This window comes from Ailuropoda melanoleuca, chromosome 6 (assembly GCF_002007445.2).
Source record: "Ailuropoda melanoleuca isolate Jingjing chromosome 6, ASM200744v2, whole genome shotgun sequence".
Taxonomy (NCBI): Eukaryota; Metazoa; Chordata; class Mammalia; order Carnivora; family Ursidae; genus Ailuropoda; species Ailuropoda melanoleuca.
The window spans coordinates 48,341,958-48,357,957 of record NC_048223.1 but is presented as its reverse complement, the minus strand read 5'-3'; the positions used below and the strand labels follow the sequence as shown (position 1 = coordinate 48,357,957).

Below are 16,000 nucleotides of genomic sequence, written 5' to 3'. Positions count from 1 at the left end.
AATCCAAAATATGTATTGTTTAAAATTAGTCTTCATGGTTTTTGAAAGGATAAGCTTTAGCCACTTAGATACATCACTTTGAGAAATAGCATTCCTTGGACTAGCTGGATCGCTGAGATAATGAGCTTTTTGAATCATTTAGGGCCACAAAATCAATATATATACTCTAATAATGAATGTTAGGATTTATTTCTCATAAGCAGTGTTTTGAGATAATGATGTTGATGCATCAGTCAAAGCATCCTGAATAAGATCTTCTCACATCTCATTTCCATACCTTTTCACAGGCACTCTCAGAAGCTTCACATACGTTAAATGAAGCTATCTACTTCAGGAAAAGGGTCCCCTGAATTGTTAAGATGGCATTTTATATGTTTAATCTGAACCCTGTAATGATTAAAAGGACCTAATCCAATAAAACTATAATCATATGAAAATCAATATATAAGTAAAGAAAAATCCATTACTCTGTAAGATCTTCTATCTTCTTTTCCACCAAAGTCGGGGGTACGTTGGAAACGATGACCTGCATGTCCAGCTGATTGACCACAGAAACCTGCAAGGGGGGAAAGCCAGAGCCCGGTCAGAACTCACCAGCATTTCTATAACCTAAACATAACGCTTCCATTTCTTCCCTCCTATGCATGGACCCAGTGGTTTCCCACTTGTCCTGTAGGAATGAATGGTATCTTTAGGTACACAATTTCCTCTAGATGTTGGGGCAGATGGAGACTGATGCACCATCATGATTTACTTAGAAGTAAGTCTAACTTACTTAGACTTCCAGTATGGTTGATTTGTGCTTGTTTGGTTAGTTGGATATTTTCTAACACATGAAAAAGGGTGTGTTTATTTTTCTAATTAGGTTATTGAAGGACACTCAGGATAATGGAGAACACAGGTTTTACAAATCTCAAGAGATCAATTATCCAGTGTGACTAAGAAGCTGAGATATGACTGGTTCCAATAATTCACTCTATACGATCATCATATGCAGTCTTTGTGTCTGCTTTAGCCAATTCTGTGTGTGTGTGAATAAAGACATACATACACATTTACATATGGGACTAAAATGAGCTCATTTAGCAGCTGTCTACAAATCAATTCTATCCTGCTAACATTTATGGAATTCCTTCTGTGATCTCATTTAGAAAAAATGAAAAAAATAGTATTTATTCAGCGTTTATGCCCTATCATTTACCTTTTTTCCTCAATACTCGATAGGTTTTCACTCATTTAATTCTAAATACGACCACATCAGCTAGTAATTACTATCATTCTACTTTATATTTTTCTTAATTATTTTTTAAAAGATTTACTTATTTTAGAGAGAGAGAGAGAGCAGGGGGAGGGGCAGCGGGAGAGGGAAAGAATCTCAAGCCGACTTCACACTCAACATGGAGTGAGCCGCAGGGCTCCATCTCACGATCCTGAGATCATGATCTCAGTGGAAATCAAGAGTTGAATGCTCCACTGACTGAGCCACCCAGGTGCCCCCATTCTACTTTTTAGATAAGAAAACTAATAAAGAGACTTTTAGTATCTTGGCCCTGATTAAGTGCAGGCTAACTCTAGAACAAATGCTCTTTACTATTAACCAATATGGATACAGAAAATATAAAGTCAAATCGCATATTGTCCTGCACATACATTACAACCCACTAAAAATGTATAAATGCATAGTCACCAGAACCATGAATTGAATGCTCTGGATTAGTATAGTATTTTGCACCACACATCTTAATATAATTTTTACTATGGAAAACTTCATGTTGGCATGTATTTTTAATATAGGCTCCAGGTTCTCTACATATGGTTGTGCATCAAAGCCCTATCAGAAGTCACAAACTCAAAGGCCTTCAGGGACCAGTCAGGTAACATAAATGAGGGAAGTAGCCAAAAGCGTGAAATGATAGAAATGGGAGTGTGATGAATCAGAGAGCCCATGACTCATCTCTAATGAATATTGCCATGTGGGAGAAAAGGTCCAGATTTGCTGGATCTTTCTATTTTCCAAGAGAAGAAATCCAAAATATTATATGAAATATTTCAAATAAATAGAAATCTTTCAAACCATGTGTGAGTCTCATAATTCATGTGTACACACTATATTAAGTCAGGGGTCTGATTATCACCTAGGAGCAAACAGTTCATACAAGCAGTTCCAATCCTGTACCTCTAACTCATTATCGGCATCTGGGACCATATGTCCAAAATTCCCAAAAACATGTACATGAATCCTGATTGTGGCTTTACAAAAAAAAAAAAAAAAAAAATCTGACTTCATTAGAAAAAGGGTTTAACATACTTTTGGTGTAACTTTGTCTTTTATTATGGGTTCCCTTTCTTTCCTGGTCTCAATCTGAATTAAGAAACCCTAAAGAAGGTCAAAGACACAAGGTGGAAAGAGCTTGAGTCCCTAAATCTCCATTTTCTGGAATGCTGTCAAGAATACCACCCAATCATATATACTCTTATTGTGTCCCCTGAGAGAAAAATAAAATTTGTTATGTTAAGCCTCTGACATTTTTTGGAGTTTTTGGTTACAAAATCAGCCTACCATGGCAAACACCCAAGGATCTATTATATATGAGTGTTAGGTTCTTACTAATTATAGGGCAAGGAAAAACTAGAAAATTAGTTATATGTGGGTGCAGGGAAGTGGTAGGATTTCCTTTTGTGTTTTGGAGTTTCAGAAGCTCCTTTACAAGAAATCTTTTGGAAAGAAATCAATTCATGTGCTAGGGATTCTACCTGGGAGCAAAATTTGGCCTTGATGATAGTAATAACTCTATCATTTGTCTTTTAAGGAGAGTTGGTACTTTCTCTTTATTCAGAAGGATAAAGTACTTACTCAAGAGAATTTTTAATTTGCTAATGAGTTTTGGGGCTAAATTCTGTCTGAACTAACAAAACGAATTAAGATTTAATATCCTCCCGGGGCGCCTGGGTGGCTCAGTCCGTTAACTGTCTGCCTTCAGCTCAGGTCAAGATCCCAGGGTCCAGTGTGAGGCTCCCTGCTCAGCGGGGAGTCTGCCTCTCCCTCCTGCTTGTGCTTTCTCTCTGTCCTATAAATAAATAAAATCTTTAAAAAAAAAAGATTTAACTTCCTCCAGAATATATACATATTAAGCTTACAATTTATCAATAAAATTTTTTGATCTTAACTTTTGAAGACATACTTTTGTATTCTTAAGATAAAAAATAATGTAGTTATAATTCTGATAAAAACAACAAAATTCAGATTGCATGTAACTCCAAAAGTATTTGTCTCAGACTAACCTATAAATAGTTACTTTAAAAGTTTTATATCTTCTTAAAAGTATAATACATGATTTACAGAGAACACATACATTTTTCACTATGCCAACCAAGAGAATAAGCTGATAGAGTTTAAATTTTGATCTTTCAAAGAAATGCTACAACCCTGAATCTTGGCTTCTCTATCATCTATAACAAAGGTATTTAAATGTTTAAGATTCTTACGTTTTATTTATGTTACTTTCCTAGTACAGTCTTTATGCAAATATTTCTGGAAATACACCTGTCAGTTTATTATACCAACCATAACAATTCTGCTTATAAAATTCTACTTATAAAGACTTTTTAAAAACATATTCTATCATTGTTGGGATCAATCTCTGTAATGCATTAAAATTACGAGCGACAGTCTAAAGAAGGAAAAGTAACATTTGTGAAGCACAATGTTCTAAAATCAGAACTTGCCAGTTTACAAATCTATTATTTCTAAGTCCTTTTAATTCTTCTTCATAAATTTCTCAGCTTTCCTTTTTTTCCCTTCCATTTGTTCCAGTTTAGACAGTGCTGTCCAATTTAAAAAAAAATGTAAGCCACACACACATGCCCGATATGTCATTTTAAATATTCCGGTACCCACAATAGAAAGATAAAAAAAAATAGTGAGTCATTTAATAATACATTTAACCCATGGGGCGCCTGGGTGGCACAGCGGTTAAGCGTCTGCCTTCGGCTCAGGGCATGATCCCGGCGTTATGGGATCGAGCCCCACGTCAGGCTCTTCTGCTATGAGCCTGCTTCTTCCTCTCCCACTCCCCTGCTTGTGTTCCCTCTCTCACTGGCTATCTCTATCTCTGTTGAATAAATAAATAAAATCTTTAAAAAAATAATAATAATACATTTAACCCAATATATTAATATATTATCATTCTCGCACATAATGAGTACAAAACATCTTATTAAGGAGACATTTAAAATTTTTTATACCACGTCTTTGAAACTCAGTGTGTGTTTTATGCTGATAATACATCTCAATGTGACATAATCAGAAAGGCAAGTGCTCAGTAGCCACACAGGACAAATAACTCACACTCTGAGCAGCAAAACTCTGGAGACCCTCACCATCTCTTGCTTAGACTGATCACTGTCTCTCCTGACTGGCCTCTGGTGCAATCTCATTTCTCTTGAAAAGGAAGAGGCAGCTTAATAATCTCTTTTAGAGAGTGTTGTATAGTCTTTGATACTACCCCCAAACTCAAGTGGTAGTCAAATATCAGTTTTGGTGTGAAATTGAAAATTGGGTTTAGCTACGTTAAAACCCACTTCTCTATTTTGCACTTTGAGTGGATCTTTACCCACGGTGATGTTTTAACATCATGAATTGGTGCTTTGGAAAATACTGGTTCATTGAATAATGCAGATTTTTCAAATACTGACACATTACATTACATGATATCAAGAAAAAAATCACATTCTTTAATATGACCACTGATCTCATCATCTTAAAGTAATGGGAAGCTGTCAAACTCACAGTGGTGAGTGAATACAAGTTTCCAATATTCTAATTTGTGTTTTTGGATGTTATCATTAGCAGCAAACACTGTCTGTTGTGTTCCTTAAATTGGCTATCTCACTTTGTTCATATTCAAGTTTGAATAATCATATTTTATCTTATTTTTTTCAAATAAAAAGCTACTCCTCGAAAAAAAAAACAGCAAAATCAGCTTGCATAGAGCTTTTCCTTGAGACTACAATTTACTTCCTTTTACAGCAGAAACGCTTTCTGCATACTTCCCATTTCATTACAGAAAATATTGAAAAGGTGTTTAGTCAAGAGTGGAGATTTGTTAAAATTAGTAAGTTTTACTGCTTATGAATAAGGGCACTTTTCAGGATTTTTTTTTCCTTTGTGTATGACTCTGAAGGATACAACGAAAATAGTGGTGCAAATACAATATAGTAAAACATCAAATAATGTCCTAGCATTCTCACTAAAAAAAGGTTCTGACCATACTGAACCCTGAAATGATTTGGGGGATCCTCGTGTTCCATGGACCACACGTCAAGAGCTGCTAACCTACATTGTATGAGAGAAGCCATTCATCCATTGAATAGGCAATGAGTGCTCACTATATGTCAGGAATTATTCTAGGCACTTGAGATACATCAGGGAATAAAATAATTAAAAACAGACCAAAGAAACTCTCCTCATGGAGTTTTCATGGGGCAATATGAACGTGAATATTGTAAGTCCACTGTAAAGAGCAAACAGTAAAGAGCTGTGGAGTGACACAGTAGGGCTGCAACACTAAACTGGGTGGTCGGGATAGGGCTTGCAAATATCTGCAAGAGATGAGGGAGCTGGTCATGAACACATATGTGGAAAGAACAGCAGCACTGCATAATCTCAAAAGTGAGGACGTGTCTGGCTGTTTGGAGAACAGCAAATTGGCCAGTATTACTGGATCTGAATGAGTTAGATGGAGAATAGTAGAAATGAAGTCATTGAAGGCCTTCTAACTACAGAAGGTCATCTTCTAGAATGACCTAACTTCTCTGAAAGAACCTGGGGGGAGATGAGAAGAGTTTGAGCAGAGAAATAATAGGACCCGGCTTACCAACACTTTGCTGCTAACACCAGACTTGAGTAGGGCAAGAGCGGAAATATGGGGGCAAGTTAATGATCAGGTGAAGTATGATGGTGGTTTCAACCATGCTGTCACAGGAGAAGTGTCGAAAAATGTACAGATGGTGTATAGACAGCATATATGAATACAACAGTATTTACGGAGTGATTTAGGAGAGAACGCAATCAAGAACTTTTTAGCCTGGGAACTCAAAGATGATCTAGTCACCAGTAAAAGTGAGGAGTTTAGGAGGACTACAGAGGGAAGATGTGTGATGAGGAACAGGAGCTCAGTTCAGGAAACATTAAACAGGCATCCTTTAAGACATTCCAGCCTTACTGTTGCATGTGCACACAAATGTATGAACTTGCTGTTCAGAAATGAGCTTTGGGGCCAAGACATAAATGTGCTATTTTTTTTTAGCACGTAGATGACATTTTACAGTTTTACTGGTTACTGAATGAGTTTACTAAGTCAGTGGTAGAGGTAGAAAAGAATTAATGTCTGCCCTGGAAGAAACATCAATATGAAGAGGTTAGGAGAAGAAGATGAACCAGCCAAGGAGACTGAGAAGGGACGGACAGTGAGGTAAGAGATAAACGAGTAGAATAACCAGTGCGTTCGTCACAGGGACGTTGTGGATGGCGGTGACATAAGAGTTCTGGTAAGTGCTGGGAGTGGATTTATAATTAGAGACGGTTTAAGAGAGATTGCATGGTGAGAAATTAGAGTTCACCCTGGCATCAGTTTGTGTCTGGAAAGAGGAACATAGAAATGGAGTGGGAGTTGGGAGAAGATGTAGGTCAAGAGGATGATTATTTTTTTTTTTTTGAAGCTAGGACAAAAGCATGGTTATGGGAACAATCAAATGAAAGGGAGACTGATACTGTTAACTTATAAGAGAAACAGGAGAACTGCAGAAACAATGTCACAGAGCTGGAGGGCGGGAAGTGGATCTGTTGTTGTACAGGTGGAAGGGAGGATAGGAGCATGGAGAACTCATCTAAATGAGCAGAAAAGGGGTGCCCTAGTGGCTCAGTTGGTGAAGCATCTGCCTTCCGCTCAGGTCATGATCTCAGGGTCCTGGGATGGATCCCCGCATCAGTCTCCCTGGGAGACTGCTTCCCCTCTGCCCCTCCCCCTACTCATGCTTTTCTATCAAATAAATAAAATATTTTAAATTTTTTTTAAATGATGAAGAAAGAAGGCAAAGAAAATATTGGTATAAATTCTGGTAAGTAGACTGGTGGGATTGCAGAAGTAGCCTTCTAAAAGCTTTGATTTTATCTTTCAGTGAAACAGAATGGCAATTAATTAGGCGACAGCAGGATGAGGAAGATACTGGAGAACTACACGGAAAGGGCCCTTCTAGGAGAGAAGTATGGATGGACTGGGAAGCATAGTGTGGTTATGGGACCACACAAGCACTCACTTGGGGGCTTTCATTATTAATTGAAAATAAGACTATACTTGGGGCGCCTGGGTGGCTCAGTCAGTTAAGTATCTGACTCTTGGTTTCATCTCAGGTCATTATTTCAGGGTCATGAGCCTAGTGTCGGGCTCTGTGCTTAGTGGGGGAGTCTGCTTGGGATTCTCTCTCTCCTCCCTCTGCCCCCACCCCCCATGCTTTCTCTCTCTCTTTCTCTAATAAATAAATCGTTAAAAAAATAAAGTAAGACTATACAGTTGTGTATATTTTTGAGGATATATTCAGCCTGACTATAGGTCTGGAGAGAGGAGAATGTTGGAATTATTTAGGTATGGTTTTGCCCAATGAATATGACGTTGGGAGAAAGGGCAAGGAAGTCAATTCTTATGTGACTGAGTGGTTATGGCACTCACTATTGTACTATAAGTTAGTATGCAGAAGAGGGAAACCATGGCAGTATGGGGGTGGGGTTGGCAGTTAAAATATATTATGCTAAATGGACTGAAGGTCCTGGTGGAGACCTAGAGTGCTGGTGTTAGCTGGATGCATTCAGTGTTAACATTCAAAGACTGGGAGGTCTGAAATGGAGATTATAGAGGGGACGCATTAACTGGTAATGGCAAAAATCACGGGTTTTTAGTGGTTGCAACAGGGAGGAGGGTGAAGACATTATAGGAAAGGCATTGAAGGGACTGTACATTCAGGATCCTGGAGGAATCATCTGTGTGTAATAAAATTGTCCCAAATCTGGAATTGCTGGAAATGGTTAACAATAACCAGAAACTAAACTCTCCGAGCATGTTGGAGACAGACACGAGGTTCAGGAGACTGCAGCAATAATGTGAGGAGGCCAGTGAGTCACAGGGGCAGGTGGGGAGAATCAAGGCTTGGTTCGAGGAAGAGGGAAGGAGCCATGTCCTGCATGAGGGTCCTCCTCTGCCAGCATGTGGTCTGGGCAAACAAACAGGAGAGGAGGCAAAGGAAAGTCACTGCTCCTGGAAGACATCCAAGCAAATGGTATCCTTAGGGGAGAACCAGATTCCCAATAAGCAAGATTTCATCCAACTTAAAAATCGTACCTTCACTCACTCCTACTAAAAATTTTCCAATGCTTTGCCACTACTTTTAGAAAGGAGTTCCAGTACTTTCAATACAGCCTACAGCTATCATGGGAGCCACCCACCGCATGTCCAGCGGTGGCTCTCACTCACTCTGCCTCGCTCCTATTCCAGGCAGAGAAAACACCTGTTGGGTCTTCAGGATGCCATCCTTTCTCTTCCTTCCTGTTCTGGTACACGCTGTTCCCTCTACATCAAAATTATTGCTCTCCACATCTCCCTTCTCTTGACTGAAAGGATTTCCAATCTTACCATAAAAACTGTTTTGCTAGGAAGTTTTCCATATATATATGTAATATAATATATATATGTAATTTATAAATATATCACATTATAATTACTTTGAAATAACTCTTTCTTCCTAAATGTATTTTGGGTAATTTTAAAGGTATACTTTTAAATTTCCACACAATAGTTCACAGAGTCAAATAAAAAACCCAGAAACTTCACATTGTTCATGTCCATATTACGTAGATAATCTATATAGTTATGCTTTATTTATGCAACTATAGTTTTTTTAAAGACATTATTTATTTATTTGACAGCAAGAGAGCACAAGCTGGGGGGGGAGAGGCAGAGGGAGAGGGAGAAGGCGGCTTCCTGCTGAGCAGGGAGCCCAACACGGGGCTTGATCCCAGGACTCTGGGATCACGACCTGAGCCAAAGGCAGATGCTTCACCGACTGAGCCACCCAGGCGCCCCCGTTACTGTGGTATTTTAATTATCCTTAGTGTCATGACCTTACTGTCTAGCCTGACAGCACCACGTTGTGCGGCCCTGAAATAAGGGGAAGGGAGATAGCGATGTTATGCACATTAGGTTTACAGGTCTTCACTCAATTAAAAACCGATGTCAACTTTAAAGTCTTCTATGTCAAAAGCTTCTTGGCTTAGATTGGCCTTTGCGGCTTTCTTGCTCTAAAGGAGGACCTCCCGGCCTTCATACCCACCACGGTCATGGCAGTTGGTCTTCATGATGATCTACTTAGAAGAAAAATGTGACCTATGATGTCTATGTATATGAGAAGGTTAAACTTGTTCAGAGAACTAACAGAGGAGAACTGTGAAAATGAAGATCTAATAAGATGTAAACAGCAGAAAAAAAAAAAAAAACAAACTATACTTGATTCTGTCTTCCGATGACAAGTATTTCCAGTAGTAATTATAACTTATAATGTTTACTAGATTCATCAAAGTCCAAACAATCCATGCTTCCAAGTTGGCAGAAATTTCATAGGACAGAAGAATTGGTTTGAATAGCTTGAATAAACAGCAATGTCAAACTGCCCTTGGGAATACTCTGCCATAGAGATTGTGTGCAGCCTAAGACAAAGACGAGGAAAGTGGTATTTGCCATCATTGGGGATTTTGCTAAAAGAATGAAATTACATCTATTGGAACATGAATTTGCTCCAAAACATTTCCTTTTGTTTTCTTAACTACGAAAGATCTAAAAGGAATCTAAACAGTAATAAAAATTTCATACATTTAATTTCTACAGTACAACACAGTGAAGCATTTTAAAATTTTTAGTAGCTCCAGCCAATTCTATATTAAAAATGCGATCTACAGACCAAATGCAAATCCAACACTTGTGGAATTGCTGTCACAGTCATATATGAAAACATATTACGATGTATTTCCCAAATGTCAAAAAAATACACAGCTTTAAAGCGATACCTTTTATATCCCAAACTGTGGTTACTAACAACCTGGATGAAAATTAATCACATTTATGTTTTAGAACACCTATTTCGAATAAATGCAAAAGTTCCATGAGTTGGAACATCGACCACAGACTAGCAGGTGCACGTGCCTCCCGTAATCAGGAGGTCTATGTACTTACCAGCACATCTGCTTTACCGCTCAGCCCCTGCCCGTAGTTGTCAGTCGCGATGACTTGGAACTTGAAGTAGGACCTCCTCATGTTGTGAAAGAGCATAGCAGTTTTGATGAGCCCCGTATATGTTTCCACCACAAATCCTTCTTTTCCCTCTTTAATGGGTGGAATAATGAGTCGGTATGCCATGGCGCTGTAATTGCCAGTATCTTTGTCGGTAGCCTAGGAGGGAAAAGACACAGGGTATAATAAATAAGCAGGAAAAAAATAACCTGTATTCAAGGGCTTATTTCTGTTTCTAAAACTGATGTTCTTTTGTAATAATAACACAATACAACCCTCCTACAATTCTATTGTTCTGGGTATCCTTATGTAGGTTAACAGGCTTTGTGTCCACAGGGTGAATGGTTGTTATTAGAATGATAATAACTACCCAACTGTGAATAGGAAGGACACAGACTCTGTGGTAACAGAGTCCAGCCTGGTGAATTAAGTGTTTTGATTGGCATGTCTAAAGGGTTCAACTCTGGGCTGTGATCCAAATTGGTTAAAGGATGGCATTGATTGTTTACCTAGCCATTGTCTTGTGTAATAGGCAAAGCATGTGACAGTCGTTTTGATCTAACCTATTTCCTGAAGGGGAAAAATAAAATAACGCACTAAAAGATCTCAAATGACAGTAAAAGTTCAGAGTTTATTAACCAATAAATCCGTATTAGTTAATGCCATGTCATTATTAGAGAACGTTAGAATCTAATCCAGGTTCCTTTTTAATCATTCCACATCCTAATTAACCAGATTTGTTCCTAGTTGTAGGTACTTATGATCTACATGTTAAGGTTTCTTAACATTTAGAATTTAAAAGGCGAAATAGTTGTTCAGAAATTGTTATGATTTTTTTAAATTGAAGAGGTGAATATAATCTGCTCATCTAGTTCTGTGGCTTCTAGTTTGGAGATTTTTCAGAATGTCGATTTGAGAATTATTTCATAATAGAAAATTTGGAAGAGGAATGATGGATATGAGAGTCTCAGTGAATTTATACAAGGCCACATACACCTTATTATTATTATTTTAATTGTTCGGTTACTCTTATTTTTACTAAAGATATTATTAAATATGTATCAAGAATTTTTGATTTGCCATTATAATGCTAGGGATTCTATAAAACATCATCTTCTTTAATAAAAACTCTGAGGAATGCATTATTCCAATTACATAAGTTAGTGCTGTCCAAGAGAACTTTCTATGATGAAGGAAAAGCTCTGTGTTCTGTCCCACACAGCAGCCACTAGCCACATAGGTCTACTCAACACTTGAAATGAGGCTAATGGGACTCAGAAATTGAAATTTGAAATCTCACTAAATTTCAACAGCCAAGGGCTCCATACTGAGTGGAAAAGTTGGGATATAATAATGATAATAACAGCGAATGTACATGAAGATTTACCATTAGCTTCACTCTCCAGCTTCAAATTCTATATATGTGCTTAACCACAGAAGAAAAATTCAGGATAACTCTAACCAGCTAGTAAACAAGGTAATTTAAAGGAAAAAACAAACAGATATTTCACTTCGGGATAAAATATTTTCTTGAATTTTCTAAGAAGTCAAAATTCTCAGCTTAAGACCAGCTCATCTCCGCAGACGGTCTATATGTTTCACAGAATGGCAGATCTTAGTTTTTGGCATTAGAGGGACAGTAATTAGATTTCAACATTAGATCACATTATCACCAGAAGGAGGAGAACAAAGAAAAAATAGTTATCAAAGTTTTTCTTTTTAAGCTTTGAACTCAGGGTTCATTTAATAAAGGATAGATAAGAAATGAAAAGCACATTTCCAACTAAAATTAAAATCAGAGTTTGAATCAAGTAATCAGACATTTATTTAACATAGTAGGAGCAAACTTGGGACTAATGCCAAATAGGTCAAAGATCTGGTTGAATATTATCCTTTAACTTAAAATTAGCATGGGTGTTGCCACTGAAATAAATTTTTTTACTGTTAATGCAAATGACAGTAAGGTATAAAAAATGTGCACAACAGGGGCGCCTGGGTGGCACAGCGGTTAAGCATCTGCCTTCGCCTCAGGGCGTGATCCAGCGTTATGGTATCTAGCCCCACATCAGGCTCCTCTGCTATGAGCCTGCTTCTAGCTCTCCCACTCCCCCTGCTTGTGTTCCCTCTCTCGCTGGCTGTCTCTACCTCTGTCAAATAAATAAAATAAAATCTTTTAAAAAAATGTGCACAACAATGGACAAATCATAAGTAAACAGCTCAGTAAAATCGTGCAAACTATACACACCCATGTGATTAGCACCTCCATCAAGAAAGCATTACCACCATCCCAGAATGTTCTGTCTTTCAAGCCATACCCACTCCCCAGGAAACCACTGTGCTTATTTCTAAATAAATAAACTGATTAGTTATGACTATTTTTATTTTTTCAATTTTTAAAAATTTATTTAAAATATTTTATTTATTTATTTGTCAGATTGAGAGAGAGAGAGATTGAGAGCGAGCACAAGCAGGGGGAGGGGCAGAGGGAGAAGCAGACTCCCTGCTGAGCAAGGAGCCTAATGCTGGACTTGATCATGACCTGAGCCAAAGGCAGGTACTTAACCCACTGAGCCACCCAGGTGCCCCTAGTTATGCTTATTTTTAAACCTCATGTTGATGGGATCACACTATATGTTCTCCTTTGTCTCTGAATTCCTCTACTCATTCTTGTGTTGTGAGATTTTAAGTCTTTATATTTTTAGAATTTTATAGATACCTTAAATCATTTTATTTCATCTTTACCATAATATCATGAAATATACATTATTATTCCCTATTTTATCTGTGAAGAACCTGAGACTCCGGTAGTTATAGATCTTATCCACTTAGCTATTCTATGCTTCAGGATTTGAATTGTGGTCATTCCGACTCTAGAATCTAAGTCCAATTTGCCGCATCCCCACTCTCAAGTATTTACAACTAACATCCATGGGCCTGTGCTTTTCAAAAAAAAAGAATTAAATTTTTATAATAGGAGTATAGTTGATGATGAGGCTGGGAATATAGGTGAGGTTCAGTGGGGTGGAGTCCGGAGCCGACCACCAAGAAAGAATTCTTTAGACGCCTTTGATGCAAAATTGATGGTTTATTAAAGCACAGGGACATGACCCATGGGCAGAAAGAGCTGCTGCCCCAGGTTGTGAGAGGTGGCTGATTATATACCATGGGGTTGGGGGAGGTGAGGAAAAGGGGAGGTTGAGAAAGCACTTTCATATGTTGAAGAAGGACACTGGAGGCCTTGCTATTGTCAAGCCAAAGCTGTCCCTCCCTCTAATGAGGAACTAACATGAGGACAGTTGGGAGTCTCCGGAGGAATGATCACAAGTCCTTGTCAGTGGGCTTCAGGTTTAAAAGTAATTCCATTTTATTTACATTTCCTTCTGCTCAGCCTCCTTCAATTTTATGGAGGGGGTGGTAACGTTAGGGCTCCAGGAAACTGAATTATGGGTCTCGGGAAGTTAGGCTATTGATAAGAAAGCTTCTTCCTTGTAAATCACTAGGACATATGTAAACTGAGGGAGACTCAGGTCTTGCAGGACTGTGATCTCTGTTAGTTAACCATTTCTTTTTCTTTTCCTTAGCTTTTGGGCAGCCAGGGGTGCCTGAGGAATGTCATGTATATCCCATGAGGGGGGGTGCAGGGCGTCAGTTTCTGCTTTGTCCTCAGCTTGCCTTCTGTTCCCTCATCAGTTGACACACAATGTGACATTAGTTTCAGGGGTACGACACACTGATTCAACATCTCCATACATTACGCTGTGCTCCCCACACGTGTACCGACCATCTGTCACCATATAGTTCTATTGCAATATCATTGATATCCCTTATCCTTGTGACTTAGTCATTCCATAACTAGAAGCCTGTGTCTCCCATCTCCTCTCCCCTCCCCTCTGGCAATCCTCCCTTTGCTCTCTGTATTCATAGGTCTCACTCTGCTCTTTTGTTTTGTTTTTTTAGATTCTACATATGAGTGAAATCATATAGTATTTGTCTTACTCAAACAAACCTTTGTATTTTAAAATAAACCCCGCGCCACAATACAATCACGTTTAGAAAAGAAAAGGTGGTTACACTAAAATCACCTGATTGCTTAGTACATTAAGTTTCTCTGCGCAGTTCTTATGGACGAACTACTGATTTCAATAAACAAGGAATTTCACTTTCTAATAGTCCTAATTTATTAAGTTAAGACAATCACAAGGTAGCCATATTTTAAGTTAACAGGTTAAGGTGTATTTTAAAATACACTGAGCCAGGAGGGGAGGGAGGCTCTGGAAACAAGTTGACGGAAGTAAGGCCATTTTGGTTTTAGGATAACCTTTAACCTTAAAGTCAGGTCATTTAAAAAAAAAAAAAGCAGGTCATAAAAAGAATCAAGATCCGACTCATGGAAGACTACCAGGCCCCATTCCCTTTGGCAGAAAAAGCCACAAAGGCTGGACATTCTTAAAATTGTTCTCTGTGGGTAATTCCACAACCCCAGTGATGAGAGAGCAGAAGGCTGGCTGAGGACAAAGCACATGCTGACAACCTGCAACCTCCCCCCAGCACCCGCTGCTGGGCGGACCTGTTGACATTCTTCCAGGAAGCTCCCAACTATCTTTATGTTAATGCCTCACTAGAGGGGAGAACAACCTTAACTTGACAACTGCAAGGCCTCAGGTATCTAGGTCCTCTTTAACATATGAAAGTTCTTTTGAAAACCTCCCTTCTCCTCACTTCCACTAACCACAGACTATATAATCAGGACCCCTCCAAACCCTGGTGCAGCCCCTCTTTCAGCCCATGTGTCCTGTCACTGTGCTTTAATAAAACCACCATTTTGCACCAAAGTCGTCTCAAGAATTCCTTCTTGGCCATTGGCTCTGAACCTCACCTATATTCCAAAACCACATCACCAAGACAATGGGAAAATAAATGGCCCAATGTAAGGAATAAGCTCAAAGTTAAAGAGTAAGCCCCTCCCCATATGGTTAGCTAATTTTAAAAAATTTATAAAACCCTTCATTAGAGGCAAAGGGGGGGTCCTCTTTCCCATCTGGGAGGAGATGATGTGGGAAACAAAGGCAGAAGAAAAATGATTAAATTTCCTTACTACCTAGAGCCCACGGACAAGTCCTTGAAACAGGCAGACTGACATTCCTCTAGGGACTCAGCTGCCTTGATGTTAGTACTTTGCTAAGGGCAAAAGCCAATTTTAGCCTGACCCCCCCCCATCCTGTAAGTCTACTTTAACATATAAAAATACCTTTGGAAACTTCCCAAGCATGTGGCCCACTGATGCACATCTGTAGGGTTTTATGACTAAGGATCTGTTAGATGGTAATAAATGACTTTTTCCCCAACAAGGGATAGCTCCCTCAAGGTCTTGGAAACCTTGCTTCCAAATTCCTTAGAGACTTAAACTATCCCTAATCCCTTCCCAGCTTGAAACTATATAATGGGCCACTCCTCCTGACCTCATTGCAGCTATTTCTGCCCACAGGTCCTGTCCCCATGCTTTGATAAAACTACCTTTTTGCACCAAAGACTTCTCAAGAATTCTTTCTCAGCCGTCGGCTTGGAACCCTAATGTTCTTTCCCACATCAGAGAGACCACTACTCTGTGCAGTCGCTCCTTTCTTATTTCTATACTTAATAAACCTTTGTCCCTTTCTCTAAATGTC

General features: G+C 38.7%; 1 protein-coding gene across 1 annotated transcript in view; it reads right to left on the bottom strand.

The window, feature by feature from the left end:
* PCDH15 (protocadherin related 15) overlaps positions 1-16,000 on the bottom strand; it is a 1,685,023-nt gene that overhangs the window by 61,505 nt on the left and 1,607,518 nt on the right. The window contains exons 29-30 of the mRNA XM_034662367.1: positions 10,278-10,493; positions 468-556 (exon numbers count right to left, since the gene is read on the bottom strand). Of these exons, the coding sequence (XP_034518258.1) occupies positions 468-556; positions 10,278-10,493 (305 nt within the window). The remainder of the gene's footprint in view (positions 1-467; positions 557-10,277; positions 10,494-16,000) is intronic.